The following is a 24,352-nucleotide window of genomic DNA, read 5'->3' on the forward strand; positions in this document are numbered from 1 at the left end:
TCAGGCCCACCCGCGATCCCAATGTGGACACACAATGTAGTCAATAGGTTTTTGAGAATTCCTCCTCAACAGAATAGAATAGAAATAGAATAGAAATAAAACAAAATAAAGAGATAGAAAAAAAAAAGTATAAAGTAAATACACTCAAACTCAGTCATCTTTTCGGTAACTGTTGTATTTACAAAAACAAAAATCACTTGTGGCAATAGGAAGTCTGTCGCAGACAACCAAGACATTACTTCCAGTTGGCCATGTGTGCTCTACACAGAAGCATTCACCCAGCATGTTGACAATTCCAAAAGTCTTGTGATATGCTATCTGAAAGGGTGGAGAAACTCATGAAGAACCTAGGTCAGCTATGGCATTTCTCTAGCTGACAGTCTGCTGTCAAAGGGTGAAATAAGGCAGTAAACCAGACTGTAAGAAAAAGGGTTGAATATTTTTTTTTTTAAAAAAGAAAACATTTAAAGTCATCAAAATAGCAGTCTTATTTTACTTTTGGAGTTAAAATACTTGTCACCTTTACTTTTCACTTATGACTTAAATTAACTAATTTGGAATTCCTCAAATAGAAGAAGGTGAAGAAACAAACTTTTTAATCCAAGTATAGTTGCTCAAAGTAGGCAATCTTGTTAATCCCCCAAACGAAAGCCTTGACCCCAGTTGTGGCGCCCGCCACCGCCGCCCCCACCTCCTGCCTGCTCCTGAGGTGCTGCTCTCCTAGTGGGAGGGGCCCCGAAGCCTGACACTCCTCCTCTCCGATTAGGAAGGAGCTGATACCTGTGGACGAGTATGACAATTACAAAAAATGTTTAGTTTACAAACACAATGGGAATTCATTTCTCATGTAAATTGTCATTGCAGTTGTGCAAAACTGTATAGCATACTGAGACCCAAATCTTTTTTTTTAACCTCTGTTGCACCTAGTGCAGTTAACCAAAATATCAAAAATAGCTCTCATTATGATGTGGTATCGTTTTGTATCGCTGCACATGAATACAAAATATTTAGAATTTAATACCTCTGTTTAGGGCTGGCTAATCAAAATTCAACTGAGATTTTGATTTTCGCTTTTCACAAAAATAGGAGAAAATCAATTAATGTGAAACAGCACTGTGTTTGTAAATTCCTACATTGTGAAAGCACTCAGAATGCAACATGTGGATTGTGCACAGCTCTTGTATTTTAGCTCAATAGATTGCACAACTAATTTAACCTATTTTGCTCATCAATACTCCCTTGCTAATGTATCTAAAACATGTTGACACATTTTGCTTACAGAAGTGTATTTGAAAAAAATATTTCTTTAAATCTGTGTTCTGCAAATAATAGAACTTACAAGAACTGTGGCGTAGAAAGGAAGGAGCGTCCTCCTAGGTCCATGGGGTATTTGAACATCAGAAAGAAGTAGAGGTGACCCACCAGGTTCCCAATGAGTTCATTCACAAACCTGCCCAAAAACAGCAGAGAAGCATGTCGGTCGATGTCTGTTGTCAAAATATAGTGCTAAAAAAAAATATGTGCCGTGACAAAAGGAAGAGGTTACTTACGAGCCTCCGATGATAAAGTTGAAGATCAAGATGACCCAAGGCAGATAATGTGCCTAAATAGAACATATTATGAATATCCTGGACCCGTTAAACAAGGCTGTTCATGAATAAATACATTGATGCAATTTGAGTGGTGAAACAAGATATTACCTTGAATCTTGTTCCAAACCAGAAAGACACAATCGTGTCTTTATTGAACTGAGCCCAAATGTACAGCACAGACATGATCAATGGGATCATCAGCAGCTAAAAGAAAAACAACACACTGTAAGTATGCAAGTAAACGTCATTAACATTCTTTTCTGCTAACACTGAGCATGCTAACACTGAGAATCATAACATTCTAGTGACTTCATGGAGTTTCGACTTTGCCTGGAAACTGCCTAGCGAGCTGTCGTGTTTCACTTAGCTTACAGATGCAAAATGATACTTTGTAAGATTAGTGTAGTATTAGTGACACGCTGCCTTCCGAAATAAACACAAATTCAGTTTTAATAATCTGGTTTTTTAACCACTTACCTGCATATCCATGAGCAGCCCAGTTATCTAGAACAAAAGTCAAGGACAACCACCACAGAGGTCACTTTGGTCACAGCTGGAGACTTGCAAATAAAAATAATAATAAAACAGACAAATTACACCAGAATGACTATGTTGAGGTTTGGTGCTACGATAGGAAAGGATACAACAATGCAGATCCAGTTGAAGAGGAGCATGAAAACATAGTCAGCCGGTCGCCCATCAAACGCTCCTTAAAAAAAAAAAAAAAAAGAAATACAATACATAAAGAAAACACAGTGAGTGAGTGAGTGAGTGAGTGAGTGAGTGAGTGAGTGAGTGAGTGAGTGAGTGAGTGAGTGAGTGAGTGAGTGAGTGAGTGAGTGAGTGAGTGAGTGAGTGAGTGAGTGAGTGAGTGAGTGAGTGAGTGAGTGATCTCACCTGTCTCTAACCGAGTTGAGTAATTGTAGAGAAAATAAAGGTTGACTAGGAACAGGAAACCAGTATTGGGGTACACTGGGAAATACAGGGTGGCAGTCACTGGTCTCCACAGCTAAAAATAGAGCAATGAATTTAATTGAAACATAACCCAAAAACATTATACAAACTGCTTTGAGAGGACACAATATCAAAGACAGTATTCCCCATTGTTTTCTCTAGTAAGTGCTACTGCAAAAACGCCGATCTTCGCCACACTGTAAGAAAGTTAATAATAAATTCTGGAATTAGCCACAAAGGTTGCATTATTGCAATGCAACCATGCATAGTAAGAACTTGATGCATGTCAAGTGAAAAGAAACAACACAATAAAGACATCTGATTGCATCTACTGGGGAGGTACAGCTAGCCATGGCAGTGGTATGTGACATGAGCAGGAGTGCCGCAGTAAATTGACCATTTTGTCGAGAGTGATCTAAAAGTAGTTACTAATTTAGCATAGCACTGAAATGTGTCTTTGTTCATCTATCAACGCCAGCAATGTCGAGGAATTAGAACAATAAAATGCAAAGTAGCCTGTGACGTGATCCACCGATTTTCAGGACAACACAAAAAGCTCATTTTGACACACTACGTTTTGTTGTTTTGTTTTAAAGTGTAAGGATCTGTAGAAATAACTCAATCGTTCAAATTCTCTGTTTCTATTTCTAATTTTTTATTCACTTTACCCGGAAGTTTTTTGGGCTAGGCCTATTGGGTGAGCCAAGCTAGCCACCTGCTAACGCACTGACACTTTCGTAAACACAAACATAACCTTGGATCCCTCGAGGAAAACCCAAGAAACACTTACGTGAAATCTCCTTAAAAACAACTCAGGCCTCAGTGCAAGGTTCATGGGATCAATCAATCCGAGTTTCCCTATGAGGGGAACAGCAATCGAGGCAGCAAACCAGCTCCTGGTGATGAGGGGGATGCTTTTGAACCAGTCCCCGATGTCTGACATCTTCCATATAATTATTTCAACACACTAACCATAAAGTTCGAAGTCTGATTAGAAGTTAAGTGAATTATATTGATAACGCCAGCGCCCATAAGCCTTTCATCAATACCACTTCAAAAGTTTACATGACGTGGCTAATCACAACCGGCTAGCTATGCTTGTTGGTTACAACTGTAACCACGTCATCCTCCTCCGGCTAGGATTTTCAAAATATATAGTTAGCAAAAAGATCCAATTGAACAAAGGTTAGACACGATTTATGTAAAACTAAGACCAAATATCCTTATTTGAATATATAACATGACCTGGCTCATATCATTCTGAATATATATTTATTATATAATATATTAAAAATATATTATAATATGATAAATTATTTTATTTTGAAGGCAAATCCATTACCAAAAGCGGGCGTTTTTTATGCTAATTTTATTTTCATGCGTCCAACTTGGATTTGTAAGAAACAAAACAAAAAATCTGCCATCCCCCCGCACAAATAATATTTGCCCCCAAAAATATCTAATAGCATATTTATCATGTCTGCAATGATGACGAAAAGGGTGGTCCTATAAAAAGACATCTCCCATAATGCACCTCTCTGTTTACCTGTGACGTACACTCCGGGCGACACAAATGATTTCATTGCAAAAACATAAATTGGAGGAAGTTAGTTTATTTACGATTTATAACGTGGGAGAATACCTTTTTTAAATATGGCCTAATGTCAGAGGATTTACTGATACTGTTTGGTACTTGTTTGTTTGTACGAAAAAGCGTCGGTTTTCTTTTCAAACATTCTAGACTGCCCGCCCAGCGAGCAAGAGATTAAATCAACCAGTGGTTGGCGTTTCAGTTTTGTCATATTGCTCCAAATGGAGCTTCATTCATAAATCTTTTAAAATGGATGTGACCGACATTGGAAACAAAGAAGAAGGGAAGCTCAACTATCGAAAACCAGCTTCTGGAAAAGGGTAATTATTAGCTGAGCTGAACTGTTTACATGGCCATTGTCATAGTTTTCTAAAGTGTACACACGTCAAATGGTATATCATATCAAGATAATGGATGATGCATGAATCACGTGTCTTGAATCTGTGCAGGGTGCAATGAAGTATCATGAATATTAAGCCTGTTTTTCACTAAGCAGCAAAGGGAAGCGAGGGGTTGCGCACATCCTAAATGTTGATTTTTCATCAGGGTTCGTTCAAAGCAGCAAACGCTCGCAAAGACGTTCACCAAATATTTAGTTTTTCTTGTTAAAACGAGATTTTGCACATGTTTAAAATTTCTTTGTGACAAGAAAACCAGTTGGCAACTATTTGCAACTTTTTATGAACCCTGACAAAATCCCGACAAAACCCTCCGGGCTCAATGATATACGGGTTTTAATATATTCTGCATAAAAATGTGCTGATCCAAATTCAATTGAACATCTTTGGAAGGAGCTGAAACATGTCATTTGGATGCAGTACACTTCAAACCTGAGACAACTGGAGAAATTAGCTCTTGAAAAGTGGGCCAAAATACTTGCTGAGAGGTTCAGAAGTCTCATTGAAAGTTACAAAATTTGCTTGATTATGGTGATTGTCTCAAATGGTTGTGCAATATTAAGAGTGCCATCATTTTTGTTTGGGACAGTTTCATGAATGTTTCTTCTTTTTTGTTTTTCAATCTGTTGAACCATAATTCAAAGGCAATGTATGATTTTCAGTGGTTTATTATTATTATTATTATTATTATTATTATTATTATTATTATCATTTCTATTATTATTATTATTATTATTACTTTTGTCAGATTCAAGTTATTTTTGTGACCATTATTTTGTGAGTTTCTTTAATTCACAGAAGGGTACTGACAATTTTGTCTGCCTGTATAAATATTTAATGACAAGAGCTTGTTATTGTAGTTGCCATTAGAGAGCAGCCATGAGTTCTCTCTTTTTTAAATTTTTCTCTTTGCTGTTTTCTTTCTTAGTGTGTTGTTTTTATTCCCACAGTGTTTTGTTGAAGGTCGTACGTACTGCTCAGCATGTTAAGGTGCGTTTCCTCCACGCAGCCTTTAACACCACAGGAGAATCCTTCCTGGCTGGTGATCACCATGGTAACATCTATTCCATTGACATAAGTAAATACAGGTGAGTCATTATTTGTTCCCACGAGAACCCCGTCCGTCCCCTCCACCCCAATTCCATGAAACTGACTTTTATGATGCTGACATATCAGATACATATGTTTCTCTCAGTTTGTCCTTCTCATGTTTGGACAGATTTCGTCTCGTGCAGAAGACGGGACAGGCCTGCACTGCTCTGGCATTAGGCTCCAATCAGAGCAGAGAGTTCCTGGTGGCTCTTGTTGATAATTCCATCAAGTGTTTTGACCAAGGTAAGAGAAGCACTTACACATACAGCATCACCATCTTTGAGTCTCATTGTATTTAAATGCTAGTTTTTGTCTTTCACACAAAGTCCAGCATTGATATTTTTGTTATCTAAAGCACCCTGCAAAGTACAAACCAGAAATAAGATAAATACTTTGTTTGCACTTGATTGTATGTGGTTTTTTTTAATTTCACAGACACAAAAGAGATGGTCAGCTGTATGCGGGGTCACGAAGGGGCCGTTACGTCCATCTCCATCCATAGTTCCGGCCGGTATGCCATCACCACTTCCTCAGATACTGCTCAGCTATGGGACCTGGACACCTTCCAGAGGAAGAGGAAGCTCAATGTCCATCAGTCAATTGGCATTCAGAAGGTAAATAACATGATTCATGTGTCTAATTGTGGGGTGCACATGTGTCCATTTTTAACACTTGTTAAAGTTACCAAATGTGACTCGATGATGGTTTAATTGCAAAGTTTGACTTTCATAGGTAATACAATGGTGGTCCTCGTTTCAGGTTTTCTTCCTCCCTCTCAGCAACACCATCCTCAGCTGTTTCAGTGACAACTCCATCTTTGCCTGGGAGAGCAAAACCCTGGTGTGTAAATACCAGCTTCCCGTGCCAGACCATGGAGCTCGGCACACCTACAAGACCTTTGCTGTAACGCAGTGAGTTGCCTACTTCCTAGGCACATTATTACTTTTGTGCAAAATATTTGCTTTTTTTTTTAACTTGAACTTTTTAACTTTTTTTTTTAACTAACAATTGTTATAACTCATTATTATTACTTTTGTGCAAAATATTTGCTTTTTTTTTTTTTTTTAACTTTTAATAATAATTATTATTATTATTATGATGTGTCTGCGTCCACGAGGAGTCCACGTTACATTTCATTTTTGTATTGGCTTTTTTTCCTGATATTTTTAAAATTAAAAAGTTGCTAAACTAAACTAAATACTAAACTATAAATAAACTCCAAAAAATTTTTAGCAGTTTACCATTGTAAGGAAGAGTGGGCATTTTTTGCTAAGTTATTAAGGATTCTAAACTGATAAGAGTGATACACCAAAAATGTGATGCTATTATTTCAGCAAAATAATGAAGTATTAGTTCCACGCATATGTTTTAATAAAGACGTATTGTGTCATTGTCTATATCCCATTTATGATTCAAATGTCTGTTGTTAACAGGGACGGTAAGAGCCTGGCAGCTGGGGGCCGGTCCAACCTTCTACACCTGTGGTGTTTGGAAAGCAAGAAGCTGGTCAAGGTGATCCAGATGCCCACTCAAGTTCGATTTGTCAGACAGCTGGAGTTTCTTCCCGACAGCTTGGATGGAGAATCCAGTCAGGTACACTTGCTGTGGTTTTCCCCACCAAGACCGCTTATATTAGAGTATTCAGACATTTGATTTCTTCACAGACATTGGGTGTGTTGGGGCAAGATGGAATTATGCGTTTTATTAACATTCACACCTCCAAGCTGCTCTTCCACATCGGGTCCCACAATAATGGCATCAACGCAGTGACCATCAGCCCTACTGGCCGTCACGTGGTGGCCATCTTTGATGACGGCAGCATCAGCATCTATAGTTCTCAGGGTCTCATGGAGGATTTAAACGTAACCCGCATCTGATAAATAAATATTTGGCTTGAAATCAGAGATTGCAGCTTATAACCTACTCTCCTCCACAGCATCTTCTTCCACTACTTGCGGTAGTCTCCGATAGTGCAGCAAGCCAGGCACCATCAAATTTAAAGGTCAAATCTGATACGATACAAAAATCAGCCAATCACACAGCTGGGTCGAAACAGCGGAAGATCCGTGCACTTGCTGCTGGGTCTGCAGTAGAAGATAAAGAGGTAAGAAATACAGACAAGAACAATATTTTTGACTTGCTCCACAAAAAAACACTAAACTGTCCTGACAGTTTGTGGATTTTCTTTCCCAAGTTTTGAAAAATACAAGTCATAACCATGGCCTGACTGGATGAAATTGTTGCCGAATCTACAGAGAACAACAACCTCATTCTTGTTGTAGCTGCAAATTGAGAACTGATTTTCTTCTCTGGTTGTAATGGATCTGGCGTCTCAATTTTTATCCATGTGAGATTTTGATGTCATAAAGGGTTTGTCTTTATATTTGACTAGAACCAACTCTACGGTGGTCTGAACAAGACGCGACTGGTGGGTCTTCTGAAAGCATTTGGGGAATATCCTGCTAAATACCGGTACTGTCATTCTCTCCTTAGTTTGGAGTTTGAGCATCTTTTTGTGATCTAGAATATTTTGCAACCTTTTAGGATGTTTGTGTGGCGGTCCTTGTTATGCCTTCCTGAGAACTACACAGCATATAACAGTTTGACTGAAAAAGGTGTCCACGCAGCTTATCTCAGCCTCCATGACAAGTATCCCATCAAAAGTCAAAAACTTCATAGAGGGCTGCGGAGGTGTGCATCCTTCTACTTGACATGCTCAATTCAAACCTGCACAAGGTTCTCACAGCAATATTTTGTTTGAATCCTCACACAGGGTTTTATCTGCGCTGTCTCATTGGTCTTCCATCTTTGGAGAGGCAGAGTATCTCCCGCTGTTAGCCTTTCCATTTGTCAAGTTGTTCCAGAACAACCCTTTGCTGTGTTTTGAGGTGGTGGCCACTGTCTTAGGTACGTCTTGACCACCACGGCATTTGTCACACGCTATCCAAGATTTTAGCTGATTAGGTTGTGCTGTGTCGCAGTGAACTGGTGTCAACACTGGTTTGAATACTTCCCCAACCCTCCTTTAAACATCCTCAACATGGTAGAGAACCTTCTGGCGCATCATGACAAGGAGCTTCTGCAACACCTGGTGGACTGTGGGATCACCTCTCAGGTATTCCCACGTGATGACACACTTTGTCAGAAAAGCGCACATGTGCTTTTTCTAAATGAACCGTGTGTATTTGTTGTAGCTCTACGTGTGGCCCCTCTTGGAGACGTTATTTTCTGAGGTTTTGACTCGTGACGAATGGCTGCGACTCTTCGACAATGTCTTTTCCAATCATCCGTCCTTCCTGCTGATGACCTGTGTGGCCTACCTGACGTCCTGTCGGGAGCCCCTCTTGCTCTGCTCGTCGAAACGGGACTTTGAGGTAAGCACTCCCTTTCTCTATATGTGTATATATGTACAAAGTAAATGAAATCAACTAAATGAAAGATTTTGTCCCCCCCCCCCCCACACGTATATCAGTATTTTTTCCACCATCGGAACAACTTGGACATGGAAGCTATGATTAAAGACACCTACCGGCTGATGAGTAACACGCCGGCTGACGTTCATCCGAGGAGGATGCTCTCAGAGTTCACGCCGCTGACGAAAGGCTCTTACCCTGTGTTTAACCACTACCCGGAGTTCATAGTGGAATATCAAAACCGGGAGAGGGAAAAAATGCGGCAGCAAGAACTGGAATACCTCCAGGAGAGGTGATATTTCACTTTAGAAAAATCATTTTTAGAAGATGAAGAAAAAAAATGTAAAAGTGTGCACACTTGGTCTCATTAGGGAGGAGATAATGTTGCAGCGTACAGATTTGATACGGCGCCAAGCTGAAGAGGATACCTATTATGTGCAACAGGTAGAGCTTTTGAGAGGAATCGTGTTAGGGGAAAAAAAATGCACTTTTTAAAAAGTTTCGGACTCAACTCCTTTGACTTCACAGGAGTTGCTGCAAAAGGCTGAAGAGCAGCGCAAAATTATCCTGGCACAAGCGGAAGAGAAACTCGTACAGCAAAGGAAAAAGTAAGTATATTTGGATTTAGTAGTTAGAGAAATTGGTATTAAACTGTCCTGGTCCTGTCACAGTTTGGCAGCCATGAAGAGAGACCTGAAGGCGAAGGAGTTACAGCTTCTCGATGCAAATAGAAATCGTCTTTTCAAACACCAGCAGGACCTCCAACTTTCACAATTACACAGATTGGACCAGGAGATCCTAAGAAAAGTAAGAAGGATTATGCATTATGATGGGACGAGGTTTAAAAATTAAGTTGTTCTACTTTTGTTTGAACCATACATTGGTACTCACCACTGGCAAGCGACAAGCGGATTGCTCTGTTCAGGAAGTCCAAACATGGGCGTGGTTGACGAGCCCCTTAAATGAGGCACTTTGTCTCATTTAAGAGGTCAAATGACTAAAAAATCAACTTTTGCTACTAAGGCCGTATTGTAACTGTTTGGCTGCAGATGGCGCTCCATGAGGAGGAAACATCTGCAGCGTTCCAGGCTCTGGATCTCAGGCAGATGGAGTTGGAGGTGGAGCGGAAGCAGCTTCAACAGGTGACACCTTTCTTCTTTCCTTCTCGTTCACCTTCTCTGCTCTCTTTTCCTGCTCCCCTCTTGCCGTTGTGAACAATGCTAGAGAGGACTCGCGTAGAATCCCCATTTATCTCCTCCATCTCTGTTCGGATTTGCTTTATATTTACTTAGCACGTTGTCATCCATCCTCAGTATTCAAAAGAAATACGTAGTTTTGAATCCAATGCCACTGGCAGCCATGTCATCATCCTCTTCTTTTTGTCAGCAACTGTGCAAGGAGCAGCTTCGCATAGAACGACAGGTTGCCAACATGAGGATAAAAAGCACAGAGGGAGAGAAGGTAAGGTCAGAAATATGCAATAGTATCCGGAAGTTAGGGAGAAAAATGGTGCGTAAATGACGTCATAAGCCAGATAAGGACTTAACAACCGCGAGGGGCCCCTCAAGAGCAATCAAGTCAGCAGAGAGTTTTTATTTTATTTGTGTGCTGTTCAGGGACAATAGATATTAAAAAAAAAAAAAGTTACAAATTTAGATTTTGACTTTTTTTTTGTTGTACTTTTTCATTGAGTAATTATTCACTTTACATTATCTTTTAAATCACTTGTTTCAGGTTATTTACAGTTCAAAATTATTTTAATTTTAGTGTCATTTCCTTTGTTATTGTTGTATGGAGTGCCCTTTATGTAATGCTTCATATACTACGTGAGCAACTTGGTAGTTTTCAACAAAAACGCTGAAAGCCATATTCCAGCTCCACTTTTGAGTTGAGCATCTTTTGTGGCATCCGTTCACTTGCGTGTACAGGAGCTGGAAGACTTCGCGGCAGAGTCGCATAAGCCTGGTTCCGATCACAACTGGCAACAGGACGCCGAGTGCCAACAGCACGACAATGGGGAGCTGGAGAAGAGAAGGCGAACATTAGCGGAAGGCGACCGGCCGACGCGCACCATGAGTGATGTTGCTGGAAAGGAGGTGAGAACAACAAAGAAATGAAGCGATAAAACGCAGAAATAATTCAAATTAATTGATTTAGTACTGAAAAATGGGCATTATCCATGTGTGGCTTCCAGTGGGATGAAGTGGTGAATCAGAGAGGGCGCTTAGCGGAGCGACAGCGATCCAGGCCTGCAGCGGACACAAGTAACTTCACTCGTACACAATCACACTTACATTATGATGATGAAGATGACTAATAATACATAAAAATTAACCAATGAAAATCAGGTACTACTTTTGAAATACGGTTCAAGCAAATGACATACTTTAAAAAACAAACTCGTGAAAGAGTCCTCAACAAAAATGATAATAACCCTAGAAAAGAAAATCATTTCACATGAACCACAGAAAGTGAAGATGGGAGCTCAATCGGTGGATGTTCGCATATTTTCAATCATGTGTTTCCAGGTTCTCCAGGACAGAGTTCCAACACCCCTTACGTCAGGACAGCCACCACTAAGCCAGCTACACCGAAGCAGGCTGGAAGCAACGGCATGGTGTGCTTGAACAGCTGCTCCCCCTCAGAAAGCACCGCCACCATCCGTGAGTCCACACGGGCAACGTCATTCCCTGTTTACAGAGCATTAAAACCGGTCGTTTCATGGCTCAAACATATTGTTCTCACTCTGCTATCTGCCAGTGTCACTGGACAGAGGCCGGACACGTTTGGACAGCAAAGAGAGGCAACTGATGAGGCAAATCAAATGTCTGAGAGAGAAGCTTGTGGCCAGAGCCCAAGAAGACAACGGTGCCTCCTCACAGTCCCTCTACACACACTGACTGACTACTCCACTGACCACCAGCTCTTACTTAACTCTTATTGACACTCTGGAACCTATCTTGATACTTTGTTGACATTATTTAACATCCATGGCTATCTTTTTATGTTGAAAAATCCATGCATGCTTATTGTATCATGTTGATTAGACATTTTAAAGGCTGTTTTACATAGTTTTATTTTCACTATTTTTACTTTCACACATTTTAACTGTACAAACTTTAAATACATGGCCACTTTCAATAAGAAAGACAGCTTGTGATAAGATCTTTAACCTGTTGCAAATTACTGTTTTGGAAATCTCTTCAAATATTGCCAATGGGGTTCAATATTGCAAATTAATGCCATGAGCAGTAGTATGGAAAACACATTCTGATGCTTTTTAATGTCATTTCAGGATTAAAAAGTTTTAAAAAATAAAGTCTGTTCATTGATGACACTTCATATGAGGTCACACATTACATTTAGGCAACAACCTTATAGTACAAAAGCATGCTGTGTATCTTCTTTTGTTAACAGGCTGTCAAAAAGGTAAACTTCACTGTCGTTTTTATTTTCTCTGTTTTGTTTTGGCCACCGTGACTGCTTGCATGCATACATATACATACATACATACATACATACATACATACATACATACATACATACATACATACATACATACATACATACATACATACATACATACATACATACATACATACATACATACATACACACACACACACACATACATACACACACACATACATACATATACACACGTACGTACGTACACACATACGTAAGGACAAGGCAGAAGAATAGTTTACTTCCGGCAATACTTTATTTAATAACATAAACGGCATTAACAAACACCACACATAGATGAGGCTTGCTTTACGTATTAATTTTTTTAATATGAAACTCAGAGTGACAATCGTGCTTTTATTTTTTTCATTTCAATCACAGCAGGTCTACAGTTATTAGAACCGACGGAGGAGTGAGTACTCGTCACAATCTCTCAACTCCGGCTCGCAGCTTTTAGCATTATAAGGCACGCACACCGTCGTAGTGATGTGCATTCCAGTTCTTATAAGAACTGGAACTTTTAAGTGAACTTAATCTTTAGAATCGGTTCACTCTAAGTGAACTGAATCTTTAGAATCGGTTCACTCAAAAGATTTGTTCAAAAGAATTGTTCATCGAATCGTTCGCTACGCTTTCATATTTATTTATTCTTTTTTTTTTTTTTTTACCTCGTGTCGTGTACCTTATACAGTCGGACACTGTATTAGGTACACCACCATTTTCAGGTGTACCTAATAACAGGCCACTTCATTAGGGAAAATCAAGGTCAAAGCTTAAGTGAAAGTGAAAAGTGCCACACCCGCCCTCACCCCCACCTCCTGATTGGCTGTTTGATCTGTGACGTCACTCGGACACTCTATTAGGTACACCGCCATTTTCAGGTGTACCCAATAACAGGCCACTTTATTAGGGAAAAATCATGGTCAAAGGTCACAGGTGTCAAACTCCAGTCTTCGGGCCGCATTCCAACATGTTTTCCAAGATTCCCTCATTAAGTGCACCTGTGGCAAAAGTTAGGCTCCTGCAGAACGTGAAAATGAACTGATCTTTTCACTCAGGTGTGTTTAACGAGGGTAACTTGGAAAACATATTGGAACGCGGCCCCCGAGGACTGGCGTTTGACACCCCTGGCAAATTTGTTAAAATACGTTCATGAAAACACTTTCCTCCAAGTTTTAGCATCAATCAGGACAGCATGTATTTATTTGTGGTTTCCAGCTGCACTTATATTATACTGTATGTTCACTTGGATAAGAACAAAACACAGCCACCCTAAAAAAAATTCCCTCGTTAAGTGCACCTGTGTCAAAAGTTAGGCTCCTGCAGAACGTGAAAATGAACTGATCTTTTCACTCAGGTGTGTTTAACGAGGGTAACTTGGAAAACATATTGGAACGCGGCCCCCCGAGGACTGGAGTTCAACACCCCTAGTTTAACTGAAAGTGAAAAGTGCCACACCCGCCCTCACCCCCACTTTCTGATTGGCTGTTTGATCTGTGACATCACTCGGACACTCCATTAGGTACACCGCCATTTTCAGATGTACCAGTTGTGAGCCATGTCTTGTCACCGTGGGATAGGGGGGAACGAAATTTCGGTGTCTTTGGCATGTGGAGAAATTGACAATAAAGCTGACTTTGACTTTGACTAATCACAGGCCACTTCATTAGGGAAAATTCATGGTCAAAGCTTAACTGAAAGTGAAAAGTGCCACACCCGCCCTCACCCCCACTTTCTGATTGGCTGGTTGAAGTGTGACGTCACTCAGACACTCCATTAGGTACACCACCATTTTCAGGTGTACCTAATCACAGGCCACTTCATTAGGGAAACATCATGGCCAAAGCTTAACTGAAAGTGAAAAGTGCTGGTTGATCTGTGACGTCACTCGGACACTCCATTAGGTATACCACCATTTTCATGTGTACCAAATAACTTTATGCATTTTTTTGTGCGTGTCAAGAATGTGTATTTGACTACATGCTCTTTATTTCGGGGGACACCAACACATACTACACAATGTAAAAAACAGATACATAGTCATATAATGTCAGATTTTTGTTTTCATGCCCAAAAAACATAAAAACAAGGAATAAAACACCAGACAAGTTTTAACATAAATGTTTATTAAAATAATAATAATAATAATAATAAAAGTACATTTCAAACCAGCGATCTAATGTGAAATTGCAGTACATATATTGGATAACAATATTTCGGCGTGTATGTGCATACACGTTATTTAAAAACTACTGTGTTATAAAATAAAAATTACCCAAAGAGAAGCATAATCTCCCCACTGTTGCATAACGGCGCGTCCTGTCATGCAATAAAGTTAGCCGTTAGCTTGGAGAAAACCTTTCCGCTTGCATATTGGGTTAAATCAGCACAAACTGACGTTGCATTATACGTGCGTAAAGAAATAGTTGAACTAGCACTTAAAACTATCAAACTTACATTGGGCATTTATCAAGATCATTTGGTTCATAAATATATGAAATAATAATGAAACCTAACAACAGAATTCCGCTAGATGGCGACAGAGTAATAGTTTTTTTGTTTCTGAGCACAAAAACAGTGAATAGACTTAAATTTCACCAAATAAGAGGATAAACAATCTCTCTTTTAGTTTATTATTATTATTATTATTATTATTATATTACGTGCTTGGAGAAAACCTTTCCGCTTGCATATTGGGTTAAATCAGCACAAACTGACGTTGCATTATACGTGCGTAAAGAAATAGTTGAACTAGCACTTAAAACTATCAAACTTATATTGGGCATTTATCAAGCTCATTTGGTTCATAAATATATGAAATAATAATGAAACCTAACAACAGAATTCCGCTAGATGGCGACAGAGTAATAGTTTTTTTGTTTCTTAGCACAAAAACAGTGAATAGACTTAAATTTCACCAAATAACAAGAGGATAAGCAATCTCTCTTTTAGTTTATTATTATTATTATTATTATTATTATATTACGTGTTAGACAAGGGGAACATCCAAGACAGTCAGGATACATCTCTTGGAGAAAGAGTTCAACCCCCCTCCCTATACAGGATGACCTTTGAACTAACAAATCCTGGTGATAGAATTGTGTACCATCACCATTGTGATCATCCTCACCTCATCAATGTCTCCATCTCTCCTCCAATGTCACACTTTCTATCCCCCTGGCATGGTCTGGCTGCATGCGGACGTATAATTTAGCTGAAATTAGCACCCGTTTGAGTGCGAGAGGATGAAAGCGAGGCTGTGTTTTTCTAAAGAAATTAAGTAAATAAGAAGAATACATTAAACGTGTGCTTCTAAATTTACAAACATGTTTTTTTAGTATAATGATACACACTATTAAGGCAGGGAAGACGTCAAACAGTCCTATGGCGCCATGCATTGTTTTAAGGTAAATTCAGGAAGTAAAAATCATAGGATCTCTTGAAAAGGCTGATAAATCACCAGTGTTTTCCATAAAAAAATATTAAGCTTAGCTACTCCCATAGTAAAAATATTTATGATAAAAAAAAATGTGAATAGTTGAGTATACAATTCTGTAATTGTGCACCAGAGCACATTTTTATGGGTTGTGTTTACCAATGACAATCATACTCGATTGCGTGCATTGAATTTGATGTCTTTATTGAGAAGTGTCATTGGCTCAACCCGACACACAAACGCACATTCACACGTGCATTCACACACGGACACACGCAAGCATACATACAATCAATCAATCAATCAATCAATCCCTTTCGAGTGCGCTCTATGGACGCGTGCAGTCACAGGAAGTGACGTGTGCGACTCAGGTGCGAGGTGCTCGTGCTGCTTTGGCAAGGCCGTCTTTCCTGCATGCCTTACCTTCGGTATTTATTTTTTTATTTCCTCAATAAGTGGCCGCATCGCAATCCTGCCGACGCAGCGACCATTGGTCCCTCTCGTGGGTTATTCATCTTTACACGCCAAAGAAAGAAGTCCTTGTCCTCTGCGGGTGGCCATTTTAGGCCCGCCTGTCCGCGTGAGCCTTCATCTCTTCCTTTGGCCACGTTTGGCCTGCTCCTTAGCGTCTTTTGCGGGCATCAAGCACCTTAGACAGTGTTGCGCGGCGTGCCGTTGAGCGCCATGGCCTTGCCGCGCACCGGCGAGCCCATGGGCAGCGTCCCGAGCGGACGCTGCGCCGACACGCCCACCTCGAATACTTCGTGGATGGCCTTGCGAAAACAGTGGAAGTTGTAGTCGATCAAGCCTGACGAGAGAAAAGCAAAAGAGACAGAAAACTGGATTCAAATTGGAACATTTGGACATTGAGTTCATTTATTTGTGTTCGATTGAGAGCAGTTTAGAGCACTCAGAGGTCCGCCATTGGTCTCATTACTCAACGCGGGAGGTGTTTTACCTTTGCGCTCGAAGCTTTCTTCCCTCAGGATGCATACGAGCGCCAAGAACTTGGTGACCTCCTTCAGGTAGAGCACAGTGGTGTTGTTGAGCTTGATGATGGCCATGGACTCCTTGTCATAAGCGCTGCCGCTGCCGTCCTCTCTCAGACTGCACCGTCGTCGGGGAAAAAGAAAAAAAAAAAGATAGACTATCAATAATGGATTGCTTTGGCGGCCTGACGCAAGAATCTGGCTCACCCGTAGATGCAGGAAACGTCAATGACCACATCGATCATGTCGCAGCACAGCTCGTACGACTGCATGTCCACGGGGGAGCTGTCGGTGGCGATGTAGATCTTGCTCACCACATCGAACAGGAAGGCCTTCTCGATCCCGGAATTCTACAAGGCAAGGAAAACGGGAATTTCCAGCGAAGTAGCGACAAAGGGCAAGCGACATAGCAAACGTGCTCTCACAGAAATGAAGATGTTGAGCAGGTTCTCCAGCGTGGGCAGCTGCGGGATGAGCTTCTGCACCACCTTGCTGAAGGCCTCGAAGATGGAGTGGTCGTAGATGCTCGTCAAGTAGAAGCTAAGCCACGAAAAAGGGGTTGACTGTTAATACGTGGCGCTAAAAGATCACTCCTGGCATCGACTTGTTTTCCATTCGAAGGAACAAGTGGTATGTCACAGAGACGTGTCAAATTACTGGGTGACATCGTGTCAGTTTGTGCTAGCATGTTTGGGCTAGGATGTTAGCTAATACTGATAACGAGAAGGTGGTTGCTTTGTTGAATGATATAACGCCAAAACAGTTGATGATGCAAGGCATTGGTGCTTTATGGTTCTCTCTGATTTAGTTTACTTTGCTGCCATCTTGTGGCAGCTAGATGCCACTACAACCCTCCTTTGGGGTATAGATTGTATAGCTGTTTAAGTTTTCTTTTTGAGATATAATTCCATCTTTATTTGTCTAGCAATAAAGGCGGCATACCTAAGATGAAGCTTCTCCAGGCTGGCGTCGGCCAGGTCGTCATTGGCCCTCTGGTGAATGTCCCGCTGGGTCTCGATCTTGTGGTCGTCCGAAAGGCCGTCCACCTTGTGGATGAACACCTCGAAGTTGATCTCCGGGTTGACCCGGTACGCCCGCGACACGGTCAGGTGGAGTCGCCCCAGGGCCTCCACGTAGTCGTCCTACGCATATGAGCAATCCTGCACTTTCAGACATGGTCTCCGAGGTGTTCCTGATGAGCACAATGCCTCGTGCTTCACCTGAGCGTCGATCACAAATATGAGGGCTCCAGTTCCCCTGAAGATCATCTCGTAGTCAAAGGTGGGGTCGAAGAAGTCCACTTGGCCCGGGAAGTCCCAGATCTGGAAGTTGACGAAGGAGCTGCTGGAGATGTCGTCCTTGTAGATTTTATTGGTGCTCTCCAGGAACAATGTCTCGTTAGGTGACATTTTGTGGAACACCACCTGAAAAATAACAGTTGACCTTTTTTTTACCTTCTGCCTCAAATTTGAAAGCTTCACTTTGAAACCTTAAGGCAAGATGTGAAGGGGAAACAACATTAAGTAATCCCACAATCAGCACTGTCATCTCACATCCAGAAGAACAAAACAAAACAAAACAAAATGTTGGCAGCGCTGCGTGAGCTCTTCAAGTCACAGGGGCGGTGAAGCAGCAAAAAGCCACATCACATGTTTGCTGGGCCTACTCAAAGCTGATTAGCGCAAAGAAATTGCGTGCCCACCACTGTATGAGTGCTAAATTTGACCACCAATATGAAAATTCAACAAGCCACTTTCATTTGTTATTCAAAGACACATCAGTCAAGTCACGAATGCGACATAAAGGCCATTAAAAAAATATAACATTCTAACATATTTCCTGGAATAGTGGCAGTGGCCCAATTATTTATTGGGTGGGATTTAAAAACACTGTCCTAACTAAACTACAACCTTTCTTCAAAATAGCAGCTGTGCATCAAACAAGCGATAAGTGAAATTAGCACATCGCCTAAAGAGTAAGCCTCAGCTCTTTTGGAGATTTGTTGCCACAATAAATCGCCAGGTACCTCTGCTTTAATAAGATCCAGTTACACTTAACTTTCAAGTAAATTTGCATTTTATCATTGAAGCTTTTTTCAAACAATTTATCAGAGAAATTTTTAATGATAGAGTATGTTAACACTGTTAATTAAAGTTCAAACTATGCAGCGTGTTAGAATGGCTTACAATAACGAGCTTGTTTCTGACGAACCCTTGGGCCTAATACACTACTGTACTGTATTTAATGTCGCTCATAGTGGCAACACTTGAAAAGCAAATTAGAATTTTGTCAAAACTACCTGAATCACTAGCTTACAGGAAAGGGGAGATGGTTGTTTTGCTGTGCTCAGGCCCGCGGGGACACTGTTGGATACCATTTAAAAAGTCACAGGACGTTATGTCCACATAATCAGAGAGATGCATTAGGAGTCTCGGGAAGACTAGTTAATAATTTACAGGCTCACTTTCGACTAGGAGACGATTATTTAGCTCAGCATTTGGGGCTATCTGCTAATAGTACTGTACTTTTACTGCATGCAATACTTAGCTCCATGTTATCACGAAGCTAGCTGTCGGCTAACACACCTTCTGTATGGATGACTTGCCACTTCTCCTCAGCCCCATGAGCAGGATTCTCGGCTTGCTGTCGGACGGCGCCGGGCTGTCCTCGATGTCCGCCTCTTCGTCCCCGTAGCCGAAGTCTTTGGGGAACGAGTCGGCCACCCCGTAGCTACCCGCAAGCTGCTCCACCTCGTATTGGATCGACATTTTGGACCAAAAGCGACGGTCGCCTTGTCCCTCGGGTGGTATCCCACTGATATCACCCCCTCCGCCTCCTCCTCCCGGGCCACGCGCCAACCTTCACTTGTCGACCACCAGGCCCGTGATTTTACCCACGGGATTCACCTCGTGTAGCCGCAAAAAAGTGCGACTACTGGGCCATTAATGCTCCATTTGACTGGCGTACACAGTACTCAGACCCACACGTTTCCTTCGGATTTCCTCGGTCTTAAAAAAATAATGCATTTCATCCCGCCCTTCTTAATTCTGATTGGATGATCGACCACGGATTCGAAATGCGATTGGCCCAGAGTACTTGTCATTTCAAGAAGTACTCGTCGCCGTCACCTGACTTGTTTCGTGACCTGGCAAGCAAACCTCAAAAGAAGTATTCTTCCACACTTGTTGTCATTTTCTTACCTTGAAGAATATTCATCATTTCATCATTATTTTATAAACATGGAACAATTATGTTCTGATACAAAACATACCCTAAAATAGTAGGCAATGTTGAGTGGCATCGACAGATGACAACACCCGAGACGTTCCATGACTCTCAAAAATATCGGAAATAATAACTTTTTTCTACCAGCAAAGAAAAAGTTGAGTAAATTCACAATATGAAATACAATACAATACAAAATATTCTCAAATTAAAAACATTTGGCAGCACATATGGTGTTTCTATGACCATCAGCTTTTCCAAATAATAATTGAGACAATACAACGATTTGAAACGACTGGAATCATGACAGACTAGTAGCGTAAAACGTCAGTCCCAGACGTCGAGTATTGTGTTGGCATTATTCGTTTTAGAACCAAATAATCATAAAGACTTAAAACAACGCACGCCGCCGACATTTATACTGATGATAAAGCAAATTAGTGTGACGACACAACAGCGTTTCAAAGTGAGAATCAAGTCGAACATCGGGGACGTCTTGAACACGACACTACAAGAATTTAAAAACATAGGTAGGATTATACGTAGATGTTTTTGTCACCATTATAATATATAGAAAAAGACACCACAAACAAACAAAAAAGAAATCAAATTAGGAAATTGATTTTTTTTTTTAAATTCTATTTCCGGTGTGTGTCGGAGGTTGTCATCGCTGACTCCAAACCAGCGTTAAACTGCGGCGAAGAGCTTCGTTACCAAGCAAGACAAAAACAAAACAACAAAGACACCGTATTTGTGTTTATAGCGTTCGACAATCTTTTTGTCAACATGTCGCATTATAAGGTAAGTTTAATTTGTTTTATTCAAACAGTTGTCAAGGACTTATTTTTAATAAGTACGCTCACATCGTACGGGTTAATGTTTGCAATTAAGAGTTTGTCGCGCACCTGCACTTGTTGCAAGAAAGTGATTACCTTCGTTTGACCGCAAAAAGACACAAACATTTGTGAATTTATGTGATGCCAACGTTTTGTTTCATGGTGAAACGCGCGTCTGTTTCGTTTTCGCTGAAATGTATGCATTCAATTAAAATAACTATTTCTGCAGGCTCCAGACCACAAGAGAGAGCAGTTTCGGAGATACTTGGAGAAAGCTGGTGTTGTTGACAGTCTGACCAGTGGTAAGATAACTATAATTGATAACACAAAATTAATTGACAGTACATTATTTTAATGGCTGTAGAAAAATAAAAACCATGATTCAATAAAACGGTACAAGTAGACCTTACTGGCCAATATGTATAATGAAGGAAATCAACAGCCACTATGAGGAATGGTGCATATGTTGTCCACATTTTAATTAGCACCTTTGTGTCTCTATTTCAGTTTTAGTAGCGCTGTATGAGCAACCAGAAAAGCCTACCAACGCTCTGGAGTATCCTCATTGCTAAAATAAATTAAATATCCGTGTTCAGAATAAAGTTGGATACCTTAAACCCAAACTGTCCAGATTTGTCAAGCAGCATCTTGGCACACCCGGCCTTACAGAATCTGACACAGAGGCTCTGCAGCAGGAAGTGGTGGACCTGAGGCAAAGGTGTGCCCGTCTGGAGGAAGAGAACCTCGACCTCAAAGCCAGAGTGAGTGTCATCATTTGCCCGGTCTTCCAGTTTTTTTTCCCCTCCTTTCAAAAATAAAAAATTAAGTGAGTGATACATTCCATAGTTTTACATTGTATTTTCTAGTAGTTAACCTAATGTCCCCTTCCTCTAGCTTGAACACCATGAGCCGCCACCCGAAGAGCCTGCTGTTGCGGAATAGACTTCAGCTCAACTCCAGGGATGTGTTTGACTGCTTTAAATTTTGTTTGGTTAGTGCGACTTTAAAAAAAAAAAAGTGCCTTTTTCCTATCACCACACGTCATCTAAAATTCACATGAAGAGGACAGCTAAGAATATATTTACTGACACGTAACCATACCTACAACTTTTATGTTCATAATTGCTGCTCAGATGTATATTGAGGTTGTAACGTGACATCTTCACTTAGTCTTGTCACGTTAAACTGATTGTAATTGTGTAGAAATCAATCAAAACACTGCAGAGGAAACATCAAAACGAAAGCCATTTCAGTATGATACTTGTACGATGTCTAGACACAGTAACTCCTGTATATTTTTGTTGTGTTTGATTTAAATGCACACATTAGTAGCAGGTGAGTTTTGTCACGTTTGAGTTTATTTGAATGATTAAAAAATATTTTGCAAATGCTACCCAGTGGTTTACCGTTGATTATTTAAAAGAATAAAACAAATTTCTAGAACATTATTGAGGGTTACCGGACTAACCTTGCGACTTAGAGTTGAAGTCATGAATTATCGACGAATTGCCCCGCTTTGGCGGAACTGAGCTCCGCCATAGCCAAGGCGCTTTCTTGCTGCCTCTCTGTAACAAGACTGATGTCCTTCCTCACGACCTTGGAGGCCAGGTTTAGGATCTCCAGGACGTTGAGGATGAGGGACAGCGCGGCCATGAACTGCATGAAGACCATGAAGATGCTCTTCTCCGTAGGCTTGGACACGTAGCAGTCGATGGTGTCGGGACAAGGGTAACACTGACATTTGAACAGCGGGTACAGCCACATGCCATACAGAAGATACTGCCCGGCCATGAAGGCCACCTCTACGGCGGAGCGTGTGAGCACGTGGGCCACGTAGGTGCACAGGAGCGCCCCCCTGAGGGGTGCCTTGTTACACCTCCCACGCTCAAGCCGCTTCAGCGCCAGCTCAATTCGCTGCTTGGATTCATCCGACTCCGCTTCCTCCAGCCGTCTCCTGAGCGAGACCTTCCTGAGACGCCGCGCTTTTTTCAGAGCCCGAAGCCTGTAGAGAGTATGGCCGGCGTAGACCAGTGAGGGGGACGCCACGGAGACCACCTGCAGCACCCAGAAACGCACGAGTGACACGGGAAAGGCCAGATCGTAGCAGGCATTGCGGCAGCCCGGCTGCTGCGTATTGCACGCAAAGTGGTCTTGCTCGTCAGTCCAGACATCCTCGGCCGCTACACCCAGCACCAACATTCGAAACACGAGCAGCAGCGTCAGCCACATTTTTCCCACCATTGTAGAGTGCGCGTGTAGCTCCTCCAAGATGCCACCCAGAACGTTCCAGTCGTCCATCTTGCCATTGTGACTGTAAAAGTACAAGTTGGGTGAATCTGAATTCTGCAACTGGCAAAACATTGATACAAATTAAGTAAAATTCAAAAAACTTAATCATTTCAAAACAATGTTGAGGATTATATAGTACTAAGTATTAAGCTTATTTTGATAGTTGTTCAAGTTAGAAGTTAAGAGTAGTTATAGTTAAGACATGTTAGAAAAGTAAATTGAGTATAAAACAATTAATTCCAAATTAAGTCAATTCATGTTTTCATGTACAAGAAAATAGTACAACCACATTCATGGTCCATTTCGCTTCAACTTAACAAATAAAAACCTCAAATTTTGCACATTTGTAATGTTGTAATAATAAGTTGTTTACCTTCCGGCGTGGACAGATTGCCGATGGTGACTTAAATCTCCGTGGGTCATGCGGTCTTCCCCGCAAAAAAACAGTGCAGCAAAACAAAAGTGAACTAACAAATGGGTTGGGATCACCTCGCCTTCTGAGCGATCCCCATCGTTCATCGAGCTAATGCGGTATAAAGCTGTTGTTCAGGGAAGCGCGGCAACAACATCAATTCCACAGGAAGTCCGCGAAATGTGCATTTAGGTCACGGCTTTATTGACGTCAATCTCTGCAGGGAGGGACTGTTTGGAAACATCAAATATTGATCATCACACCAAAGCCCGTCTGCTTAAGACGTACATGCCAAGTTGGCGACCATGTACGATCACACACCTATTGAGCAAACGCATGTAAATAACATGACTTAACACTGAATGGGCATGTGTCATACGAGGAAAAAGTGAGACTGTGGGCATCCTCGTCAATATATTACTGTCCACACAGGCCTGGTTCAATCTATAGCGCATTGTTATGTTAAAAGGATCAATGGTGTTTCAAAGGCCACTAGAACCTGCGAAGACCACTTCTTCTTTCACATGCGACTATCGTAACACTGAATGAGCGTTAATAAGTAAACATTAAGCTTTTCAACTTGCTTTTATATTTACTTTTAGCTACTAAGTGGTTAATACTAAAACTAAACTAAACTAAAATAGTCATAACAATATA

At 41.0% G+C, this 24,352-nt stretch overlaps 5 protein-coding genes across 6 annotated transcripts; 2 read left to right on the forward strand and 3 right to left on the reverse strand.

Annotated features, from left to right (window-relative positions):
• Positions 1–157: 157 nt before the first annotated feature.
• Positions 158–3,676, reverse strand: derl1 (derlin 1). The gene is made up of 8 exons (XM_088388118.1): positions 3,337–3,676; positions 2,490–2,601; positions 2,237–2,301; positions 2,070–2,096; positions 1,701–1,796; positions 1,551–1,603; positions 1,340–1,450; positions 158–780 (listed from the first exon to the last, which is right to left on the reverse strand). The coding sequence occupies exons 1-8, from the start codon at positions 3,487–3,489 to the stop codon at positions 633–635; spliced, it is 765 nt and encodes a 254-aa protein (XP_088244244.1). The 5' UTR covers positions 3,490–3,676; the 3' UTR covers positions 158–632.
• A 407-nt stretch (positions 3,677–4,083) lies between these two features.
• On the forward strand, positions 4,084–12,359 carry tbc1d31 (TBC1 domain family, member 31). Its single transcript, XM_088387156.1, has 23 exons — positions 4,084–4,457; positions 5,486–5,623; positions 5,755–5,870; positions 6,063–6,241; positions 6,387–6,538; positions 7,061–7,220; positions 7,292–7,489; positions 7,564–7,731; positions 8,020–8,099; positions 8,172–8,318; positions 8,401–8,534; positions 8,609–8,742; positions 8,822–9,001; positions 9,100–9,332; positions 9,412–9,484; positions 9,569–9,648; positions 9,712–9,847; positions 10,090–10,182; positions 10,427–10,501; positions 10,969–11,136; positions 11,235–11,304; positions 11,569–11,703; positions 11,801–12,359. Exons 1-23 carry the CDS (start codon positions 4,387–4,389, stop codon positions 11,938–11,940), a joined length of 3,060 nt encoding a protein of 1,019 aa, XP_088243282.1. The 5' UTR covers positions 4,084–4,386; the 3' UTR covers positions 11,941–12,359.
• A 3,768-nt stretch (positions 12,360–16,127) lies between these two features.
• On the reverse strand, positions 16,128–20,382 carry rragca (Ras-related GTP binding Ca). The gene is made up of 7 exons (XM_088387144.1): positions 19,519–20,382; positions 18,154–18,357; positions 17,876–18,075; positions 17,359–17,473; positions 17,141–17,283; positions 16,903–17,051; positions 16,128–16,752 (listed from the first exon to the last, which is right to left on the reverse strand). The coding sequence occupies exons 1-7, from the start codon at positions 19,699–19,701 to the stop codon at positions 16,595–16,597; spliced, it is 1,152 nt and encodes a 383-aa protein (XP_088243270.1). The 5' UTR covers positions 19,702–20,382; the 3' UTR covers positions 16,128–16,594.
• Positions 20,383–20,556: 174 nt separating this feature from the next.
• On the forward strand, positions 20,557–22,387 carry mycbp (MYC binding protein). Of its 2 annotated transcripts, XM_088387152.1 has the most exons (6): positions 20,557–20,688; positions 20,819–20,959; positions 21,224–21,296; positions 21,502–21,550; positions 21,626–21,755; positions 21,889–22,387. In XM_088387152.1, exons 2-6 carry the CDS (start codon positions 20,945–20,947, stop codon positions 21,934–21,936), a joined length of 315 nt encoding a protein of 104 aa, XP_088243278.1. In that variant the 5' UTR covers positions 20,557–20,688; positions 20,819–20,944; the 3' UTR covers positions 21,937–22,387. The 2 variants fall into 2 exon arrangements, with proteins under 2 accessions (XP_088243278.1, XP_088243277.1); XM_088387151.1 differs by lacking the exon at positions 20,557–20,688 and having other exon boundaries at positions 20,695–20,959.
• On the reverse strand, positions 21,224–24,216 carry LOC148392328 (gap junction alpha-9 protein-like). Its single transcript, XM_088387145.1, has 2 exons — positions 23,657–24,216; positions 21,224–23,305 (listed from the first exon to the last, which is right to left on the reverse strand). Exons 1-2 carry the CDS (start codon positions 23,800–23,802, stop codon positions 22,483–22,485), a joined length of 969 nt encoding a protein of 322 aa, XP_088243271.1. The 5' UTR covers positions 23,803–24,216; the 3' UTR covers positions 21,224–22,482.
• Positions 24,217–24,352: the final 136 nt, after the last annotated feature.

This window comes from Syngnathus floridae, chromosome 10 (assembly GCF_059516105.1).
Source record: "Syngnathus floridae isolate MCC-2025c chromosome 10, RoL_Sflo_1.0, whole genome shotgun sequence".
Lineage (NCBI taxonomy): Eukaryota > Metazoa > Chordata > Actinopteri > Syngnathiformes > Syngnathidae > Syngnathus > Syngnathus floridae.